At 38.3% G+C, this 21943-nt stretch overlaps 1 protein-coding gene across 5 annotated transcripts; it reads right to left on the bottom strand.

Annotated features, from left to right (window-relative positions):
• uckl1a (uridine-cytidine kinase 1-like 1a) lies at positions 1-21551 on the bottom strand. Of its 5 annotated transcripts, XM_022671074.2 has the most exons (16): positions 21436-21551; positions 19147-19256; positions 16481-16665; positions 15792-15898; positions 14328-14498; positions 13707-13778; positions 11097-11286; positions 10894-10955; positions 9256-9272; positions 7281-7379; positions 6480-6573; positions 6124-6186; positions 5071-5193; positions 4215-4322; positions 2941-3097; positions 1-614 (listed from the first exon to the last, which is right to left on the bottom strand). In XM_022671074.2, exons 2-16 carry the CDS (start codon positions 19212-19214, stop codon positions 532-534), a joined length of 1599 nt encoding a protein of 532 aa, XP_022526795.2. In that variant the 5' UTR covers positions 19215-19256; positions 21436-21551; the 3' UTR covers positions 1-531. The 5 variants fall into 5 exon arrangements, with proteins under 5 accessions (XP_022526795.2, XP_022526796.2, XP_049341704.1 ...); XM_022671075.2 differs by lacking the exon at positions 19147-19256; XM_049485747.1 differs by lacking the exon at positions 19147-19256 and having other exon boundaries at positions 21464-21543.
• Between the last annotated feature and the right edge of the window lie 392 nt (positions 21552-21943).

The following is a 21943-nucleotide window of genomic DNA, read 5'->3' as shown; positions in this document are numbered from 1 at the left end:
AGTCAGGTAGCATATTGAGCATAACATTCCCAGATTGGTTTTATTTCTGTTTATAAAAATAAGGATAAGTCTACAGTTACAGTAGATACAGAAATATGATACAGGCTTTGTGCCCATACTACTGCGTAATGCATGTGCACAAGCGAGAGTCGAATTTCGTTACATTGTTTTTTTTTTTTTTTATTCTATTGTTTTAACAGGTCATAACAGCCCACCTTAGCTTCCTGTAATCGCTCTAAAAATCCAAACTAATTTTAAAAAGTCCTCCCACTGCAAACTGAACCAAACCAAGACCATCTCTTTAGAACAGACCAAATATTGGTCCTTGGGGTCCAGACTGTGGTCTGCAGCACCTTTGGTCCAAACCAAAATAGCAGGTGTTAAACCACCTACGAGTGAAAGCCCATTCTAATAGAATTTGCCATACTGGTCAAACTATCCCTGACAATCAACTACAAAGGAGTAGAGGAAGTAGTCAAATGGGATTTGGAACAGTGACATGAGTGTACAGTCCTTAAAAAAGAATCTTCATCAGCAGCTGGGCAGTTCTTGGTCCTCTTCATCACTCCACAATGAAGGGGCATCAGTTCCAAAGTAGCGATCCCCAAAATCTCCTTTAGAGACAGAAAGCAGACATTAAAAATTTAAGGGAGGTGTGTTAAATGAAGTTGCAAATAAGTAAAGCAGTTTAACTCCTCAGTAGGCCTGTCACGATAAGATTTTCTTGGGGACGATATATCATGATCATATCACATCAACCAGAAATGACTGTGATTTAATTAATTATAGAATAATTTAATTTATTATAATTTGGCAAATATATATTTTTCTTCACCTACTTCAGTCTACACTGCGTGTATGGAGTCACAGTTATTGAAGCATTAGGCTAGTATTGCATGACTGGATAAAATACTTGTTACTGTTATATATGTGGACAAACATACAAATAAACACAAGAGACAATATCAAGATTATCAAATATCATTGAAGTCAAGTCCATTTATTGTACAATAATTCGATAATGTAATTATCATGACAAGTCTACTCTTCAGTTGAACTAATTCCTGTCGATGTCTTCATTACAGGCACTTTGACAGCCCAGCATTACATTAATATTGTTTTGAAACCAGTGGCACTACCTTTTCTGATTGTACACTCACTTTCAGTATTTCAAAAGGACAATGCTCATCCACGCACTGCTGTTGTCTCGAGTGCTTGCCTTGAAGACGCAGGTAATATAAAATTGTAATAATTTATTGTTCCCTGTAACCTTTTTTTTCCCTTCTGAAGAACATTGCAGACAGATATTTCATCAATGATGAGGGTGATATTTGATCAGAGGTGGATGAGTCAGAATATCTCCCTCTCTTTTTTTCAAAAACCCACTAAAAGACACTAACTCAGACATTCACTTACACTCACACACAGACACTCTCAGACACAAACTCCTTTACTCTCTCACAGACATTCATTCAGTCAGTTACTCTCTCACACACAGACAGCCAGCCACAAACTTACTCACTCAGACCTTTATTCACACAAACTAACACACAGGCATGCTCTCTCGCTCATTCACACAGTGTCTGTTTGTCTGTGTAAATAAGGATGTGTGGGTTAGTGTAAGAGAGAGAGAGTCAGAGTCTGTATAAGTGACCCTGTCCATAAGTGTGAGTGAGTGAATGAATGTCTGTGAGGAAGTTTGTGTGTGCATCTGTGTGAGTGAGTGTCTGTCTGAATGAGTGATAGTGTCTATTCACAGTGAGAGAGTGTGCGTGCACAAGTGTGCGTCTATTTAAGTGAGTGTGAGTGATAGTGTGTTAATCTGTGAGTGAATGTGTCTGAGTGAGTGTCTATGAGTGAGTGAGTAAATGCCTGTGAGAGAGAGTGAGGCACTGTGTTAGACACTCGCTCACACAGATATTAATACATACTAACACACATTCACTCAGACACTCCCTCTCTGACACACACAGACTCACTCACTCACTCAGACTATGACTCACAGACACACACACACACTTTCTCTCTGACTCTCACAAATTCACTCACTCACAGACTCTTTCTCATTCAGATTTAGACATTCTCTCACTCACAGTAGGGCTGCAACTAATGATTATTTTGGTAGTCGACTAATCTGATGATTATTTTTTTCGATTAGTCGATCAGCCAACGATTATTTCTGTCATATCCTTCATCTCTAAAAACAATAGAAACAGCTAAACATGAGCTTTAAAATCCATTTAAATGTCTAGATGTTGTTTAAATGTGGAAAGTGCTGATTTTTAGTGAGAAAATATGTAGTCTGTTCTCTATGGGCCCTTTTGGAGATGGACTGAGTTGAGTGTAACCTGTGTGAGTGAGCCATTTACCCATCTCCCATTGCACTTCTGTCCCCCGCACTTTGTGTAATGCTGTATTGTTACAAATTAACGATTCTTCGACAACCAAATTTGTAGTCAACAATTTTAAACAATCAACATTTTCAATTATATCAACTAGTCATTGCAGCCTAAATATCAAGATAGAGAAAGACACACTCAGACTGTCTGTGTGTGGGAGTCAGCTACTGTTTGTCTGTCTCTGCGAGATTGAGTGAGCTTATGTCTGTCTGTTTGTCTGTCTGTGAGTTAGTGGCTGACTGACAGTGTGAGTGAATGAGTGTCTGTGTGTCAGTCAGTCGTTCTTTCTTTGCACTGTTTCAGCCTCTTGTGTTGGGAAGTAATTCAGTTCACTGCAGCAGTTTAATTAGTAAGTGTTACTGAATATCATTACAAAGGAATTTGTATGTTTTACAGTCCAGAGTCAATTACAAAGGAGCAAGTGGGCAATCATCCACTGCAATCATCCTTTATCCTCTCAGGTGGGTAGAAATGTGAGTGTGATGATACTGGACTGGAGGCTGAATGGAGCAGAGGGTAAAGAGGGAGCTTTAACACCCACCTATGCCTGGAATGACGTGAAGGAAGTCGTCCAGACTCTTGTCCACGGCTGTGGTGATTATTTTGACTCGAGGGAAAGCGTAGGCCACAGAGTGAACCCCAAGCTCAGCCATCAGCAGAGACCCCAGGAGGATATTCTCCTCCTGAACATCATGATCCTGCATACAACACACAAACACCAGTTTATTGGGTATACAGATAAGGGTATATTATATCTGTTGGCAATTTTATTACGTTTGTAATATTAGTATATTAGTATACTGTAGGTTCGGTCAGTCAAATACAGCCCTCTGACTACTATGCATCAAAACAATGAGATACAATCACAGAATCAAGGAGCATAGAAAAATATATTCCCTGTATGATACACTTTTTTCAAGTAATTAAAAATTGTTGTTTATATACCCAAAATGCCCATTTTATTTGTATGCTCTGTTTGAAAGGAGTTGTAATGTAAAAATGTAAATACAAAAAAATAAGAGACCACTTAATAATGATGAGTTTCTTTGATTTTACCAAACTGAAAACCTCTGGAATATAATCAAGAGGAAGATGGATGATCACTATTAAGCTATTAAACCAAGCTGAACTGCTTGCATTTTTGCACCAGAAGTGGCATTAAGTTATCCAAAAGCAGTGTGTAAGACTGGTGGAGGAGAACATGCCAAGATGCATAAAAACTGTTATTAAAAACCAGGGTTATTCCACCAAATATTGATTTCTGAACTATTAAAATTGTATGAATATGAACCTGTCTACAAATACCTATAAATAGCAAAATCAGAGAAACTGATTCAGAAACTGAAGTGGTCTCTTACTTTTTTCCAGAGCTGTATTTTTGGCTGTTTAAAGATATTTAATTTTGTTCAATCACTAGTTTTAGTTGTTGCCTTTTGTTGAAGCAGTGGTTCTTACTCTGCCCTACATTAAAGCGAAAGTCTGTGAGTTTTGGAATTTGTAATTTAGAGAAATTTGGGGTGAGAATGTGTTATTGCAGAGCATGTGGAAGAGTACTTTTAACTACTGGTCACTGTGAATAAATTGCTGTGTGAAATTCTGTGCTTTTGAGTCAAATTGTAGAGAGCAATTACATCCAACAAACCTACCAGATCACTCTGTTTTTAGAATTAATATATCAGGCGGTTGCTGGAATGGTTGACCGGGACACTAATACCATTAATTAGAATATTTTGTCACGTGAGGTAATGCTGCTTTAAGTCAAGGACAGAACAGGATGGTGTTACTGACCAGGGCTGCTCTACACACTGGACATACCAACAACACTCTGATGGCCATCATGGCTGCCGCTCCTGTGGACACGGTGCTGTCCATCAGGATCACATGGTCCTCACTGATGTCTTTGGGCAGTCGCAGGTAGTGCAGCTGGAGGAAGAGGAGCAAACACAGATGCCGTTTCTAGGGAAACAAAGTGAGGAAGAGGCGAGGCACCGCCACCAAAACCAACACAAACCGAGGAGTCAGGAGGCTCCTGTTGCCATGGCGACTGAGCCATGCCGACAGACAAAGAGGACAGGAGAAGAGTGAGGGGTGATGGGAAATCAGCTGAAAACGGAGTCACCACTTTCCCCATCTTATTAACTTTCCCCAGCAGGTTCACTCTCCTGATATTACACCGGCAGCAGGACGGGGCAGCACAAATAAAAAGCTCAAATACGGCGCTGATCTAATCTTCTGTGCCTGAACTTAAGGGTCAGACTGTTAGGACGAGAACAAGACTAGACTTGACTTTAAGACATTAAACATAATCGGTGTTCTACATTGAAAAACAATGGAGGAACAGATATTAAGCACATATTTGTGTTCAAACTTTAATGGAATTTTAAATTAATCTGAAAATGAGTAAACTGTTCTGAGCTTTACCCTCTAAAATTCCTATTTAAGAGTATTCAGATCATGGTTAACATGCCCATAATTCAGTAAATCCTAGGGATGCACCAAAATATAAAATTCTGCCATTTAAAAAAAAGGTACCTGTAATCTTTTGGCTTAGTTGAAATGCAAAGACCAAGTGGTGAAAGGTACATTCTAAATCCCTTACAATGCTTTCATTCTGCCTGGTGGAAATACAGGTCCTTCAAGGGTTAGAGAATAATCGCTAATGAAGCAGTACCTCTGGTTCTCCAGAGTCCAGGTTGGTTTGGATGAGGAGCTTGCCGATGCGAACATCCTTACACACAGCTCTGAGAGCCGGCTCCATAGTCTCACCTGCCCGCAGGATAGACACCCCTGTGATCTGACAGAGAGAAACACACTTTTATAGAGACACTGCACAAGCTCTATAAGGTATAGTCATTTGTTATTAGAGTGACAATATGGAAGAAGGGACATGAATAAACAAATGTCTACTAAAGATATTTACACACTTTCCATACTCCAGGGTTCACACACGTTTTAACCAATGAATTTACAATGCCTTTTAGGCAAATTTTCATGACCATAAAATCTTTAAAACATTAGAGCAGATATGGACAATAAAACCAAAAACAACTAAAACTATAATTAAAATGAATTACAGTAGGTCTAAAATAAATCAGATGTTGACACACAATCCTTAATAATAAAATGTGTGTCAATCACTGAATTAACTCTGAGCTGACGTATTTGTTAGCTCAAAAAAGAATTGCTCCATCAATAAAGAAAACACAAAGGTTTGTAGACCAAATTTTCATGCCTTTTCCAAAACTTTATGGGTGTTTTTATTTTTCCAAAACGTATCTAGGCCTAGCTGCTATTTTCGAATTCCATGACTTTTCCAGGTTTTTCCATGACCTTACAAACCACGATACACACTTTGTGACTTTGGGTTGTACAAATCAGGCATTTAAAAAGTTACATGATAGTTTTTAGCACTGCTAGGTTTTTAGGAATGGTAAAGTTTTTTTCCCTTAAAGAAAGTTTCAGTCTAAAAGTCAGTCTTTGTAAAATACAGATAGTGGGTAAGTTTGGACAGTATATAAAATAGCTACATTTGGGCAATTTTGGCTTAATTTCTATCGAATGTATGAAAATGGAACATGTCCATGCTTTACACAGTCACTGTGCTGAACAAACCATGTTTCTGAACAGCTGCACTGGGATCAGACCACCTGAAACTTTAGAAACTACCCCAAGTGAAAGAGAGAGACACACATACACACACACACACACACACACACACACTTACCCCTTTCCCACTGAAACTCCGTCCTTCGTACTCTTGACTTTGCGGAGTCTGCACCATACACTTCTGTGGGGTAAAGAACCATTGTGCATTCTGATTATCACACACCTACATACACTCTAAATTTAATGGTAAAGCACTCTGCTGTATATTAATTCAAGTATGAAAAATTAATGAATCCAGGTCAGCAGAACAGTGAAGAGGAGACGCAGCAGAAGAATATAAAGCTATAATTAGTATTGTGCACTGCAGAGATGGCTTTGATCTTACAAACACAAGCCCTGTTTGCCAAAGGGTACAGAAACTCTGAGTCGCTGGAACTCCCATACACACACACACACACACACACACAAACAAACCTTAGAAGGCAAGAACGTCAGAGCGTGTTCTATCAGTAGGCGCATCAGCCTCTTCGAATAAAAGATGAATTCATCCCGACTGGTGTCTTTATTTCTAAATAAAAAAAATTAAGAGAGAGAGAGAGAACGTTTAAATAAGCTAAATAAAAAATATATAATATGAAAGATGAGGTTGACAGTAGTAACAGTATTACACTAATCATCAAAGAAAATAGATGCACCCAGAAAAAAAAAAAATCAATCGACAGGAATGAAATTTGATGGGTAGTCATGCCAGATCAGCCCAGTCACGGAGTGATTTAGATCACCTTTGAGCTTCATTACAGATACAGATTACCCCCATCCCCCAACATTATACTATATATTCCTGCAACCAGTGGTCCTACTGCTGCCAACAAATGAGCTCGCCCTGAAGACACGGATGCTATGCCATTGCCAGTCCCATCGCCAGACCTATCCCTGATTGAAAAAGTGTGGCATGATGTTCAATTAGTAATACTTCACAAAATCTGCAGGAATATTCAAGCTGCATGGGATGGATTTATGCAGGACACCACTAGAAACCGCTACAACTTAATGCAGAGATGGTAGCACGTTGCTTTCTCATATCTGTCTCAATTTAAATGTAATTATTTATTATTAATGGTAAACTTTATCTTTCTTTCAAACTGCTTTGCAATCCAAAACTTACTTCTGGGTCTACTACTACTACTACTACTACTACTACTACTACTACTACTACGTTTTTTGCTAAATGTTTACTAGAAGGTGTGTATGAATCAGTGCACTGGTGCTGCTGACCTGATGATGGTATGGAGACCTCTGACTTGTGGAGTGCTTTCCAACACACTGAGGGTCTGAGGGAGTGGCTGAGACTGGTGAGCTGAGGCCAGGAGAGCCCTGAGGGACAAACAGAGAGAGAGAGGCAAAACCTGAATTAAGTGGGGGAAAAATTATGCTTTATGGATTTTTGCACACCTACACCTAGTTGATCTGATTCGTCTAAATGAGTTTTGTGAACATGGTTAAAAAAAACAAAACAAAACAAGTGCACCAAAATTCATCACAACAAACCACTTGTCTATATTGTCATTGTCTATACTGATTGGTCAGACCTGTCTGGGGCAGGAGCAAGTCCTGTGTTCTGGGCTAGTACAGATTGAAGTGCAGTTTAACATGGAGCAACAGCAGAGACATGGCATTAGTTTATAGCTGTTGTAATTATATGTGCAATAGATCAGATTAAACTGCACCAGTACAGTTTTTTAACTTAAAGGTGCAGAGTATAGCTTATAGTTGAGTGCACTCGAGATTTAAGAGTTTGCAGGACCACCACCTCTTAAGGGTCCCTATGCAGTTATTTTGGTCTCCATCCAAAGTGTGATAACTGATGTGACCTGACTAAAAAAATGCAGGTGTAAAAATACCTTTAAAGAAATAATCATTTTACAATATAATCTTAATACAATCTCTAAGTGAAAACATTATTAATTACCATGAACAATAACTGAATCGATTCATTGAACAAAATACCTGTTCACTTAAAAACACATTTATAATAGAAGCCAACAGGAAGTTGACACCTGTCAGTAAAAAATTATGTGAAATATTTTTTTGTCGGATACTATTTTAAATTATCCAGTCAGTACGGTAAATTAATTTGAATAATTTGTAGGGACAAGATCTTGTCACAAGTCACAAGTACAGTGCTGTGAGTGTAGTTTGTGTTTAAAAACTGTATTGTATAAAGGGCGCCAAGTGGTCACTGGTTTGAATCCTGGTCATGCAGCTTGCCATTAGCTGCCAGAGGCCTGAGAGAGCACAATTGGATGTGCTCTCTCTGGGTGGGTAGATGGTGTTCATTCCCCTCATCAATCCTAGGGTGATGTCAATCAGCACAAGGCATCTGTGAGCTGATGTATCGCAACCGAGTCGCTGCTCTTTCCTCCGAGTGTGCTGTGATGCTACTAGGCAATGCTGCATCAGGCTTCATTTGGCTTCATTGCAAAGGAGTTTCAAGACAGCAGGGTTTTTGTTTTATTTGAAGAACAAATGTATCAACTGTACTGACTAAATAAATAAATATGTTTCTCCTTCATCAATTTCAAATAAAAGACATTGTAGATGATTAAATAACTTACTTAAACGTATGGTTAACAGTAGCTTTCTGATTCAAGGGTGTCCATTTACTTTTAATGTGGTTTTATGCAAATGTATCACCCACTACTTAATACAGTATTCCTTTTAAGCTTAAAAAGAAAAGTTATGGTACACAGCAATGATAAAGGAGTATCTGTGAAGGATGTAAGAACTTGAAAAGAGGACAGAACTCGACTACAGGATCTTCACATCTTCCCTTAGGAGGGCCTGTATGAGCAGCTTGCTTTCATGTAGAAACACACACACACACACACTCTTCTGTAGCTATCTGCAGCCTTGGCTCTAGGGAGCGCAGTTGACAGCTCATCTGAGGCAGTGTGACAGTGTTACTAAATGCTGTACAGCTGTGCGGCTGACCTCTGTCTTACAGCTACAGGTAGAGAGAAGATCAAAAACCTCGCTACACGTCTCTCCGATTCGCGCTAACAGACCATAATAACACAACATCATCCCCCGGGACCAAAGGACCACTCAAATAAAAACAATATTTAAAACACAGAGAACATCAGGAACACACAGGAACAGAAGCACATGATGGCACATCTGTGTGGTGATCTATTAAAGGATCTAATGGTGATCTATTAAAGGAGATAAACTGTGAAGATAAATACTGTACCTGACACTGAGCTCACGCTGCTCGGTTATAGAAGAGAGAGAAGGCAGAGAGCGAAGGTAGAAGAAGAAGAGTGAGTGAGTGAGTGAGTGAATACACACACAATGAGGCACAGGCAGTGAGTGAGAGCGCTCTAAAACTGATGTGAGATCCTAGTGTCCAGTACTGACAGGAAAAGTGAGGTTAGAGTAACATGACAATATGTTTTTATTAGCATGATACTGTATACTGCAGTACAGCTTTGGAAAAAAAAAATTATTTTACCAAATTGAAAACATCTGGAATATAATCAAGAGGAAGATGGATGATCACAAGCCATCAAACCAAGCTGAACTGCTTACATTTTTGCACCACGAGGGGCATAAAGTTATCCAAAAGCAGTGTGTAAAACTGGTGGAGGAGAACATGCCAAGATGCATGAAAACTGTGATTAAAACCAGGGTTATTCCACCAGATATTGATGTCTGAACTCTTAAAACTTCATGAATATGAACTTGGCCTTCTTTGCATTATTTAGGTCTAAAAGCTATGCATCTTTTTTTGTTATTTCAGCCATTTCTCATTTTCTAACAATAAATGCTCTAAATGACAATATTTTTATTTGGAATTTGGGAGAAATGTTGTCCGTAGTTTATAGAATAAAACAACAATGTTCATTTCACTCAAACATGTACCTATAAATAGCAAAATCAGAGAAACTGATTGAGAAACGGTCTCTTCATTTTTTCCAGAGCTGTATATACCATGATGCTCTCGATGCAGCAGGGGTTTAGTCTTTGGACTTCTTATGTTACATTCACATTCTCTCAGAGGTGGAAGATTTACACAACTCCCATATTTATATAAAAATACAAATTTTAAAGTTCAGTTATAAAGTAAAAGTTGAAGTATATTTGACATTTTATCATATGATCCACATGTTTTATACAAAAGTAAAAAGATACACAATTCAAAATGTAATAAAAGTACACAGTAAAGTTTTTTTTTTTTTAACGGAGCTTCTATATTTATATTATCTAAAAATTTTACATATATTTTTGTTTCCCATGTGTTTTCCAAACTCTCTGTGCCTAAAATGAATAGAAAACCTTTATTATACCCCATAAACTTAACTTTTGTGGTCAGCAGAATAATTTTTAAAAAACTCTGTTTTATCTCAATAAATACAAAAAATAGCATAGGCCATCATCACACAATCAAAGTTCACCACAATGTTAGTGTTTTGTTTTATATTGGTTTATATAAAAAGTTTATATGTGGGCAGTTAGAATATACAGTTTAGAATTGTGTAATAATTGTGTAAATAATTAAGAAGTGATTTTAAAACAGTTAAAAAAAGGCATGTCAAAAATTCTGCTGTGATATTTCTGGAGCAAAGCTATACAAAAAAATCTCTCAGATAAAACCCTGTCCAATTTAAGGCCATGGAGTATGTATTTTACGCCATGGCACCCATGACCAGGTTCCATTACTCTTTCTAATCCTTGCACCGGACACTGTGTGTGAAGGAAATGTCAACAATATTGATAACCTGCACCTTCCCCTTGTAAAGAGCAGATGGCGCTGTTTCTGTATACAAAACTAGACTCTAAATATCTACTGAATTGTGCACCATATGAATGTGTGTAAGATTTACAGTACCTCCTCCAGCTGGCTGTGAACATGCTGTACAATCAGGTCAATGGCGACCATGTTTCCCCCACCTGTAGGAGGGGAATTGAGAGCAAGTATGAGAAAAAAAATTAACATCTTTATGAATTTGGATTCAATTTAGTATATGCTGGCTGCTTGAACAGTCTGCAAAGTGAACAATTAAAAAATAAGGATGTAAAACTTTACTTCACCTCGTGGCACCACAATGTCTGCCAGTCTCATGGTGGGTTCGATATACTGCTCAAAGGCCGGCTTTACAAATTTATTATACTGCTTAATAACCCCTTCAATGTCCCGTCCACGCTCAGTAATGTCCCTCTTCAGCCTGCGGACAAGCCTGATATCAGAGTCTGTGTCCACAAAGACCTTCATATCCAAAAGCTGCCGGAGAGAAACAATAATAAAAAAATAATAAAAAAAATAAACTTGTATTGTTAGGAGATGCAGTGTAGAAAATAAAAGCATAATGGGAATAGTATTAAAGGCCTTAATCAGTTAAATAATACTTGATGACGGTAAAATTCTACATATATATGAAGAACAGAGTGTCTCCGAAAACAGGTTTGATATACTGTAGATTTAAGGCATGGTTACATATACATACACTGCTCAAAAAAATAAAGGGAACACTCAAATAACACATCCTAGATCTGAATGAATGAAATATTCTCATTGAATACTTTGTTCTGTACAAAGTTGAATGTGCTGACAACAAAATCACAAAAATCATCAATGGAAATCAAATTTATTAACCAATGGAGGCCTGGATTTGGAGCCACACACAAAATTAAAGTGAAAAAACACACTACAGGCTGATCCAACTTTAATGTAATGTCCTTAAAACAAGTCAAAATGAGGCTCAGTATTGTGTGTGGCCTCCACGTGCCTGTATGACCTCCCTACAACGCCTGGGCATGCTCCTGATGAGGTGGCGGATGGTCTCCTGTGGGATCTCCTCCCAGACCTGGACTAAAGCATCCGCCAACTCCTGGACAGTCTGTGGTGCAACATGACGTTGGTGGATGGAGCGAGACATGATGTCCCAGATGTGCTCAATCGGATTCAGGTCTGGGGAACGGGCGGGCCAGTCCATAGCTTCAATGCCTTCATCTTGCAGGAACTGCTGACACACTCCAGCCACATGAGGTCTAGCATTGTCCTGCATTAGGAGGAACCCAGGGCCAACCGCACCAGCATATGGTCTCACAAGGGGTCTGAGGATCTCATCTCGGTACCTAATGGCAGTCAGGCTACCTCTGGTGAGCACATGGAGGGCTGTGCGGCCCTCCAAAGAAATGCCACCCCACACCATTACTGACCCACTGCCAAACCGGTCATGCTGAAGGATGTTGCAGGCAGCAGACCGCTCTCCACGGCGTCTCCAGACTCTGTCACGTCTGTCATGTGCTCAGTGTGAACCTGCTTTCATCTGTGAAGAGCACAAGGCGCCAGTGGCGAATTTGCCATTCCTGGTGTTCTCTGGCAAATGCCAAGCGTCCTGCACGGTGTTGGGCTGTGAGCACAACCCCCATCTGTGGACGTCGGGCCCTCATACCATCCTCATGGAGTCGGTTTCTAACCGTTTGTGCAGACACATGCACATTTGTGGCCTGCTGGAGGTCATTTTGCAGGGCTCTGGCAGTGCTCCTCCTGTTCCTTCTTGCACAAAGGCGGAGGTAGCGGTCCTGCTGCTGGGTTGTTGCCCTCCTACGGCCTCCTCCACGTCTCCTGGTGTACTGGCCTGTCCCCTGGTAGCGCCTCCAGCCTCTGGACACTACGCTGACAGACACAGCAAACCTTCTTGCCACAGCTCACATTGATGTGCCATCCTGGATGAGCTGCACTACCTGAGCCACTTGTGTGGGTTGTAGAGTCCGTCTCATGCTACCACGAGTGTGAAAGCACCACCAACATTCAAAACTGACCAAAACATCAGCCAGACAGCATAGGTTCTGAGAAGTGGTCTGTGGTCCCCACCTGCAGAACCACTCCTTTATTGAGTGTGTCTTGCTAATTGCCAATAATTTCCACCTGTTGTCTATTCCATTTGCACAACAGCAGGTGAAATTGATTGTCAATCAGTGTTGCTTCCTAAGTGGACAGTTTAATTTCACAGAAGTTTGATTTACTTGGAGTTATATTGTGTTATTTGAGTGTTCCCTTTATTTTTTTGAGCAGTGTATATATAAAATATATGACCATAAAGGTATGACACATTATCACACAGTGAGAAATTATTACAGAACACTGCTACTAAATTGTAGATCTGTTCTGTAAGGAAACTAGGGGTGGGCGATATGGCGATACACTACTGTAACAAAATGAAAATTACATTTTATTGCATACGATATAATATGGCACACCCCTAATTGAGATATTGAAAAATACAAGAATTTTATCTAATTTGTAGCAGAAGTCAATGATCCAGGATGTCATGATACTAATAATGCACTCCATATACCTCCACATATCAAGAAATAAAGTAAAATAAATGATACTGGACAGATATAATCTGTCTCTAGTAGATATATAATGAGAAATGAGAACAGTGTGAAATTTTCTTTTGCTAAAAACAGCAAAAAAAAAAAAAAAAAAGAAGTGTGATATGATATGGCCAATATTTCAGGGTATAATATAGTTCACGATATTGAAAAATGTTGATAATATTATTGTGTACGAAAATAAGGAAATGCAAGGAAGGAAATGCAGTCTACCATAACTAAGTAAACAAAACAGTAATACAGAAAGATTTGCTCAAGTTTTGCCATTTAACAACAAACTAAAAACAAAATAGACTGTACCTGCAAAAGCTCTTTATCTGTAAAAGCCATTATCCCTTCGAAGATGATGACACTGGCACCATAGACGTTTTTCTAGAGAAGATTAAAAGTTAGGAGACTGTCTGGATTTATTAAAAACATCAATTTCAGTAATGTCTATTAGTTTAGAAAAGAAAACAAGAAATGCAGCAAATGGTTTAAAATTTGGTTCACAAACCACAACGATGCTGGAAAAGCGCAATATATTTCTAAATGTTTGTGGAGACCCCTACTAATCCATGCAGTAGCATTCAGCTACTTTCAGAGGAGTGATGCTGATCCATAAGTACAATCAAATCCTCACAGCAATGATCCAAAACAAGTAGAAAGCTATCCCTGTATATCAGAGACAATTACTCCAATAAAAAAGCAGCATCAACCAGTTTTAATGAGCATGATTTCAGAGGGGATACACTGAACGAGCAGGTGTCCTGCTGTCTGGATGATGGAGAACGTTCCTCTCTGATACCTGGTGTCTGATGTTCTCTTCTAGAGTAAATTGGTACATACAAAAAGCTTCATACAATGATAATGAGCCCACTCAAAAAGACACCTCCTGCACCATGGATCTGATTCCTGTGCTCGTTTATCTGAGATCCTCACCCACTCCTTCTGTCTCCCATGTGTGGTGAAGTCGTACACTGGGATCTTCACGCTCTTGCCCTGTTTGAGTTTCCTCAGCGTGGTCACAAGGAGCTGGAAGTCGAAAGCTCCAGGGTGGTCGAAATTATAGTCATTACTAGCAGCTAGAGCCTGTTCTTCTGGAGAGAGAACCTGCAGACAACACAGCAGGATACAATCAGACATCACAGCACACACCCAGACAGACAAGAGAACAGAGCTGCTCATGTGGACGATCCATCATAGCTTGTATTGTAATGTGCCTTTCAATATGCAAAATAAAAAAAAACTGTGAACCATATTTTTTTATATATATATTTGGTTACTCCTATTTCCAATTCTGTCTTATTCTTTTATTCATGTTCATGAGTTAAACTATTTGGACTCATTTTACATCGGATTTTATTTCCATATTTTATCATCACCATGAAATAGGATGTTGGAATTCTCATTGGAAATTTTAACTTTAAATTATTATACTTTTTAACCTTACCTTAATATTTACAGAAAAAATAATGTGACCTCTGCATCACTATTAAAATAAACAGTAATAAGTTGTTTAATTTATTTAACAGACTCACTTATTTAAAACCGGGTTTAGGCTCATATGGATAAAGACTAATACATGTAAAAACAGTGTGTTCTGCTTTAACATGTTCAAAAACAGTCTAAAATCACAGGGCTAAAACACTCTTTAAAGCTTTTACATGACTAAAAAGAAGTAAACTGCTGGCAACTTTACAGGAATAAGGGAAACACTTTTTTTATGAAAGCGTTTCTAGCTGTACTTTTATTTTAAATTTGTGATTCAATGCAGATACAATCTAGCTGATTCGAATGATGTCAAAATGTGACACATTTATTTTGAATTAATTTTTGTATTGGTTTTGAAATGGTTTTGAGATATAAGAAAAACTACAATGCGTGTATGTGTATATATAAATCCACTCAAACCTTATGTTGACTAGTGTGCAGAGGCACCATTACACAGGCCAACACTGAAATAACATTTAGGAAGCAATATACTTATAGTCTTTTAAGGTGTGAAAAATAAACTGTGTATATACTTTACCACTTCTAAGTTTATACAAATAAGGCTTTTAATCTTAACAGATCAGATGTCATGTAGTAGCATCTGTGATGGCAGATGGCATCTTATTCAATAGGGCAGCAAGTAGATCAGAATATTTTCTATAAAACAAATTTGCTAATATTAAACAAATTTCCCACAAAGAGAATCCAGAGAACAGTGTACAGTGTAAACAGTTTGGGAGGGCAGGCTAATGCAGAGATAAAGGATTATGAGCACTTTTTCAGATGCACTTGACCTATAGGATTAACTTTGCAGAGAGAGAAGGAGTGGGAGCACACGCATGCCCAAGCGCGCGCATACACACACACACACACACACACACACACACACACACACACACACACACACCTCACCTTGTAGAAGGAGTCCATGGACAACAGAACCACCCAGGGGACATCCAGAGCCTCGATGATCTTATTGGCCACTGTGGTTTTTCCTGATGCACTGCCCCCACACAGGCCTGAACAAAAAATTCTGAAGTGTTTTTATGTGTCATCTAATAAAGTTGATATCTTGCTTTTGTCTCTAATCTTTCATTAAAACTCAACATCTTTTCCACTGGATTACTCTGCACATATTCGTCTTTAATTGAGCTTGACAGTATAACGCTTAATGTAGGAGTAATACACTGACTTGCCAAAAGGTATAGGATAGCAGTATGCAAATTGATGATGAAGTGTTACCTTGGGAAACGGCTTGGGAACACGCACACTTGTATAAGTTGTGAGGTGTTATCTTGTCAGTGAGGTTGAACACTGACAATGTGAATTATCAAATTGGGACACTTAATTTCTGAAGTCAAATGTACCAGGAATACAGCAGTGGGCAGAGCAGAGTGTGGTGATGATCGTGACCTGCAGCATCTGGCTTGAATTGTCCGCAGGAGACTCACATTCATATTTTACAGGTCAGTGCAGCATTCTTTAATTATCATGAGGCATGGCCAAAGTAATGGCACATGATATTAGCTTCTGTCTCATGACTTTTGGCGTATCAGTGTACAACATTTGTAAAATCACCTTTATATGATCTACTTTTGTACCTATGACAAAGGCCTCTTTGGACTGTGTTCCATGCTCATTGTACCATGGTGGTCTGCCGGCTGTGTAGATGGTTCGGGTGCCAGTGCGCAGAAGTGGGGGCTCTGTTTTACCCAGAGTGGTACTCTTCCTGCGGGGGGTGTTCAGTGGGGGGAGCAACCTGTCCAATGAGTCCTCGCCACTGCCACTGCGAAACAAAGAGGAGGAGCTAAAACACTTTGTAAACAGACAAATTCTGTGATTAACCACAAATAATCACACTTTTGCTTCGGGTAGTTTGCACTGAGCATGGGAAGAATAATTTTAAACTGGGCGGGTGTGATGCAGTCTCCTTTTAAAGAGGATGAATCTGATTTCAGGTTATGTTCAGTCAGAGAGAGAGAGAGAGAGAGGGAGAGAGAGAGAGAGAGAGAGAGAGAGACGCTCAGTCAGAAACACCACAACTACACACTTTGGTTTTGCTATAAGTGAATGAGCTTCTGAGCTCTGACTTCCCCTTCTGAAGTCTCCAGAACTCCACCAGCCGCTCGCATTCAGTAAAACTGAGCCGGATCCTCTTTTAGAGGCTGTATGTGTGATGTAAGTACGTAAAGACACATGACGTACCCAGAAGAAGAACTCCCGTGAAAAGCGACCCGACACCCCAGTTTTTAGAATTAATATATTAGGCTTAGCAGGGATGGTAGTTCCAGCACACTGGTAACATTAAACATAATATTTTGTACCTTCTTCTCTCAGATGCTACTTCTTTTAGTTTAGAAACAAAATAATAAGGATTGCCTTATTAAGAAGCTTTTAAGAATAATAAAAAAAAAATAGTGGACATTTAAATGTATTAATAAGTTGTTAAGACTAAAGCTTTGAATTATAGTGGACTTTTAAATGTAAGAGAGAGAAGATTGAGGAAGGGGTGGTGAGAGTTAGTTATGAGATTTAATCCATATATTTCAGAATAAACATAAAGTAACCTACCTTCTGAATTCAGCAGTACTGAATTAATTATGTTGCTAAATAAAACCACTAACACATCACCAGGCCCTGTAAAAAGATTACATTATTGGAAAAGGGTGGGGCCAAACTTAAAAATTAAAGAAATAATTTGCAAAAAAAAAATAGCGCATTAAAGTTTCCAGATGAAAAACATGCATTAATAGGCTCATGCGTTGACACTGACAGCACTAATGAAAATACACCAATCCTAATCTACATTGGTAAATTACAGGTCAGCTACTATTTAAAAACAGTAGGAGGTGATGTCTAACGTCTTTTTAATTAAAATCATATAAAGTTGATTGGTCATCTCAGGCTGTGCGTAGAGGAACCCACGCAGGGTTATTTTTAGTAGCAGCAGAAATAGCTCACAAACAGCCTCCACTCCAAGTAATTAAGGCCTTAATCATTTGAATGGAGCAGCTGGAGTCACAAGGACAGGTACAAGGTTTATAGCTTTTAAGTTAATAATATAAAGCATGTTATTAAAATGTCACATGCATGAAAATAGATCAGACCTTTGTAAAGGTCTGGAACAGGTCAAACAAAAATTTTAACATAGAACTAGGCCAGTATAATAACAACAACTGTCAAGAAGTTTTATTGCACAAAATCTTTAGCCAAAACCAAAACTGAAACCTCTGGCCACATGGGGAATCCTGAACCAACTTTTCACGCAGCTTTCATATAAATGTAAAGTAATTTAAAAGTAAAAATGTATTAAATGTATTTTCAGTCATTAAAAGTCATTGATCTGTATAAATTATATGGTTGCTGAATATTCAGTGCCTGCCTATTTTAAATTTGCAGAATATTGACAAAAACAGGGTATATTTTTAAACAATTATTAATCAGGGGATTTTTAGTAATTTTTTTGTAAATTCACAAAATAAAGGTTGACCATTACATTCCTGTTTTACATTATACTCTGATATGGTGTATTATGCTCATTGTTGCAACAATGAAACTATCCAAACGCCAAATCAAAAAATTTGTTAGAAATGTTAAAAGTCGATTATATTAAAACTGACACGTGTAAAACCACCTAAAAATGATGTGTTTCTTTGATTTTACCAAATTGAAAACATCTGGAATATAATCAAGAGAAAGATGGATGATAAGAAGCCATCAAACCAAACTGAACTGCTTGAATTTTTGCAGCAAGAGTGGCATAAAATTATCCAAAAGCAGTGTGTAAGACTGGTGGAGGAGAACATGCCAAGAAGTATGAAAACTATGATTAAAATCCAGGGTTATTCCACCAAATATTGATTTCTGAAACATTATCAATATGAACTTGTTTTCTTTGCAATATTTTAGGTTTAAAAGCTTTGCATCCTTTTTGTATTTTCTCATTCTCATTTCTCATTTTCTGTAAATAAATGCTCTACTTTCAGAGCAATGTTGTCCAAAGTTTATAGAATCAAAACAACAAAGTTCATTTTACTCAAACATATACTTATAAATAGCAAAATCAGATAATCCTAATTTTTTCCAGAGCTGTATATGTGCACCAAAAACACATTAATTACTAACAATAAATACATTTTCAGGTGTGATTTTAGTTTTTTACAGTGTGTTTTAAGAAATACATTGTAAAGTTAAACATATAGAAGTCACAACCTCAGGTTACCCCTTAAGCCTGGTAAAGAAAAGAGCAGTAAGATTCATCACTTACCCTCCGCCTGACCGCAGAGCCCAGCAGCCTGATATTCTGGCCCCGGGGGAGTCAGGTACGTCGGTCATAGCTGCCCCTAAGAAGCTTCGACTGCTGCTGAATGCCCTTCTCTACCAGCCAAACAGGCAGCAGAGTAAAGCCACAGTCACTGACAGTGAGAATCTGTATATAGTGTCATTAAGTCCAGCTCCATATAAAACAAAGAACATAAGAAATAGAGCTGTTTGCTTTATTTCATTTATGTTATTTATATGTTCTCACTCTAAATTTTGCTAACTTCAACTCTGTTAACTTCAATACCTTTCAGAACACAAACAAATCACACACTGCGTCTCACTCTGTCCGCTTTCAGGTTAAGAGGATCACCTCCAAAAGTGACGCGTGTTCAGGGAGTAGCCTATTAATAGTCTGCAGCCAGCAAGAGACCAATCCCCTACTGTTGATCCCAGAGAGAGAGAGGAAGAGAGAGAGAGAGAGAGAGAGAGAGAGACAGAGAGAAAAACAGAGAGAAAGAGACAAAGGGAGAGAGACAGAGAGATGGGGAGTGAAACAGAGCGAGAGAAAAAGAGCGAGACAGAGGGAAAGACAAGAGCAAGTAAAGACAGCGAGTATGAGAGACAGAGGGAAAGAGAGACTAAAGTCCTATCCAAACGGGGTTCGTCTCAAGAGGGTCCAAGAGGGTAATTTTCTCTTTTATTGGGGGGTCCTCTGTGATTTTATTCCTATCCGGAACGACCATATATGTGTTTTTCTCAGACGTCCTCTGAAAAAAAATTACAGACTGAATTACTTACTGTTTTTGCTGAACTCTGTGGTCGCAAGGTAATTTTATTCCCATCCAGATGTGCATTTCTGAGTTTCATCCCCTCACGTTTAATAAAACAGCTATTTGTCCACTGCTACGCACCGTAATTACACTTTGGGCGTGCGTTTCTACAAAGATCCAAGTAAACACAACAGCGGGTGGAAATGGAGGAGCTACTGAACGCGATGTCATGTGACCGAGAAAGCCAAAAAACTCACTGGTCCTCCGGTTTTTCAATTGCAGTCCAGATTAGAGAGTTTTATCACTGAATAGAAGTATGAACTATTTTTCACACACGTCCCCCTGAACTACAAACTTAATCCAGTCCAGATAGGGCTAAAGACAGGAGCAAAGAGAAAGAGGGGGGGGGGGGGGGGGGGGAGAGAGAGAGAGAGAGAGAGAGAGAGAGACTAAGAGAGAGCGCCAGCATGTCACAAATTAGAACGAAAAATCAGCTGCAAGGGATGACTGTGTAATAACTTATAAATATGGTGTTTATTTTAGGCCTCTCAAATACACTTTATTATTAAATTTAATCGAAGTAAACACACTGCATATATATAACACTTAATTGTTATTAATATAAATGTATGTATATACATACATTTATATTAATAACAATTAAGTGTTCTCAGACATATCACAGTAATAAAGAAGCCCACACACAAACAAGAATAGTCATCTAGACGGATTTGTACTGTAAAATAATATCACGATATTTCAGGGTATTTTTGCGATAACGATATACTTGGCGATATAGGAAAACAGAAAAATAATTAATTAATTTCAGAAATATAGTATAAGAGTATAACAGCATAATCATAATGTGGCAAAATAACTAATATAGCATAAAATAATATAATGCAGCAAAAATATTGCAGAATATTTACTGTATGCATATAAACTGCAAACTAAAACAATTATACAATAAATACACTTAAAGCTTCACAGTAAATAATAGACTACTCTTAAGACAGAACATCTCTATTATCACAATATGGATTTTTAATACCACGATATTTCTGTGTTACGATGTATTGTATACGATATAATATTGCCCACCCCTAGTACATAATACCTTTAATATGGCGGTTTGGTTACGTTACGCGTAGTAAACACACGTATCTGTCAACGACTGATTAAAAGGACACGCTGGGGTTTTGCTGAACATAAATATAATTTAAACTGCCTGTAACTATACAGAGAACCCTTACAATAACCTTATATACCACCAGATAAACAGCTAGCCAGCTAAAGAGAGCTTTTTAGTGTATTTAGAGCAGAGGTGTTGTATTTATTTAGCTAGCTAGGTTAGGTAATAGTTAGGTTAACTAGGCTAAGTTAGCGGCTCGGTAATAAACCGGAGAGCGGGGGAAGGTTAACTGAGTAACAGGAGATAACACGGGAGACAGCACTGTCCGCCACACACCGCTTTTATTCATCTACACACACAGTACAGAGAATTACCAGGGGTTAATTAGTACCTGTCGGAGCGCGCTGAACTTTTCTTACCGAGCTCCATCATCCTCACACAGCGCTCTGTCTCCCCCACACAGCCCCGACACCGCCATCAACCCGCCGCTCAGTCACCTGCTGCCGCTAAACCCCCGCACTGCATCATGGGAAACGTAGTTGGAACATGTAGTTCCAGCGCTGGGCTGCCTGATTAATGAGGACAATAAATATATACAAATAGATATGGGTCACACATAAAGGAACATTTCTCATCTTTTTTTTACTATTTTTTTTAAATATATAAATTGTGCTTTATTAACAATAAACAAAATAATGTAATTAATACTATTATTTAAACTGATTATATACAAAACCCACACATTACTGTCTTCAACCATGAACATGAAATAATTGCTGAATAGTTATGAGTTACAAGATAATTTGTAAGATTATTTTTATAATATTTCTTTTTTTATAACTGCAAAAAATTCTATATCTTCGTCTCTCATTACTTTGTATAATATAAACGATAAATCA

This window comes from Astyanax mexicanus, chromosome 12 (assembly GCF_023375975.1).
Source record: "Astyanax mexicanus isolate ESR-SI-001 chromosome 12, AstMex3_surface, whole genome shotgun sequence".
In the NCBI taxonomy this organism is placed as follows: Eukaryota; Metazoa; Chordata; class Actinopteri; order Characiformes; family Acestrorhamphidae; genus Astyanax; species Astyanax mexicanus.
This window is presented reverse-complemented; position numbering and strand designations above follow the sequence as displayed.

Coding starts and splice junctions, on each gene's coding strand:
- uckl1a (XM_022671074.2), bottom strand. CDS start 19,214: ATGACCGACGTACCTGACTCCCCCGGGGCCAGAATATCAGGCTGCTGG. Junction 16,666..19,146: donor GCTCTGCGGTCAGGCGGAGG/GTAAGTGATGAA, acceptor TTTGTTTCGCAG/TGGCAGTGGCGAGGACTCAT. Junction 10,956..11,096: donor AGACATTGTGGTGCCACGAG/GTGAAGTAAAGT, acceptor CCCCTCCTACAG/GTGGGGGAAACATGGTCGCC.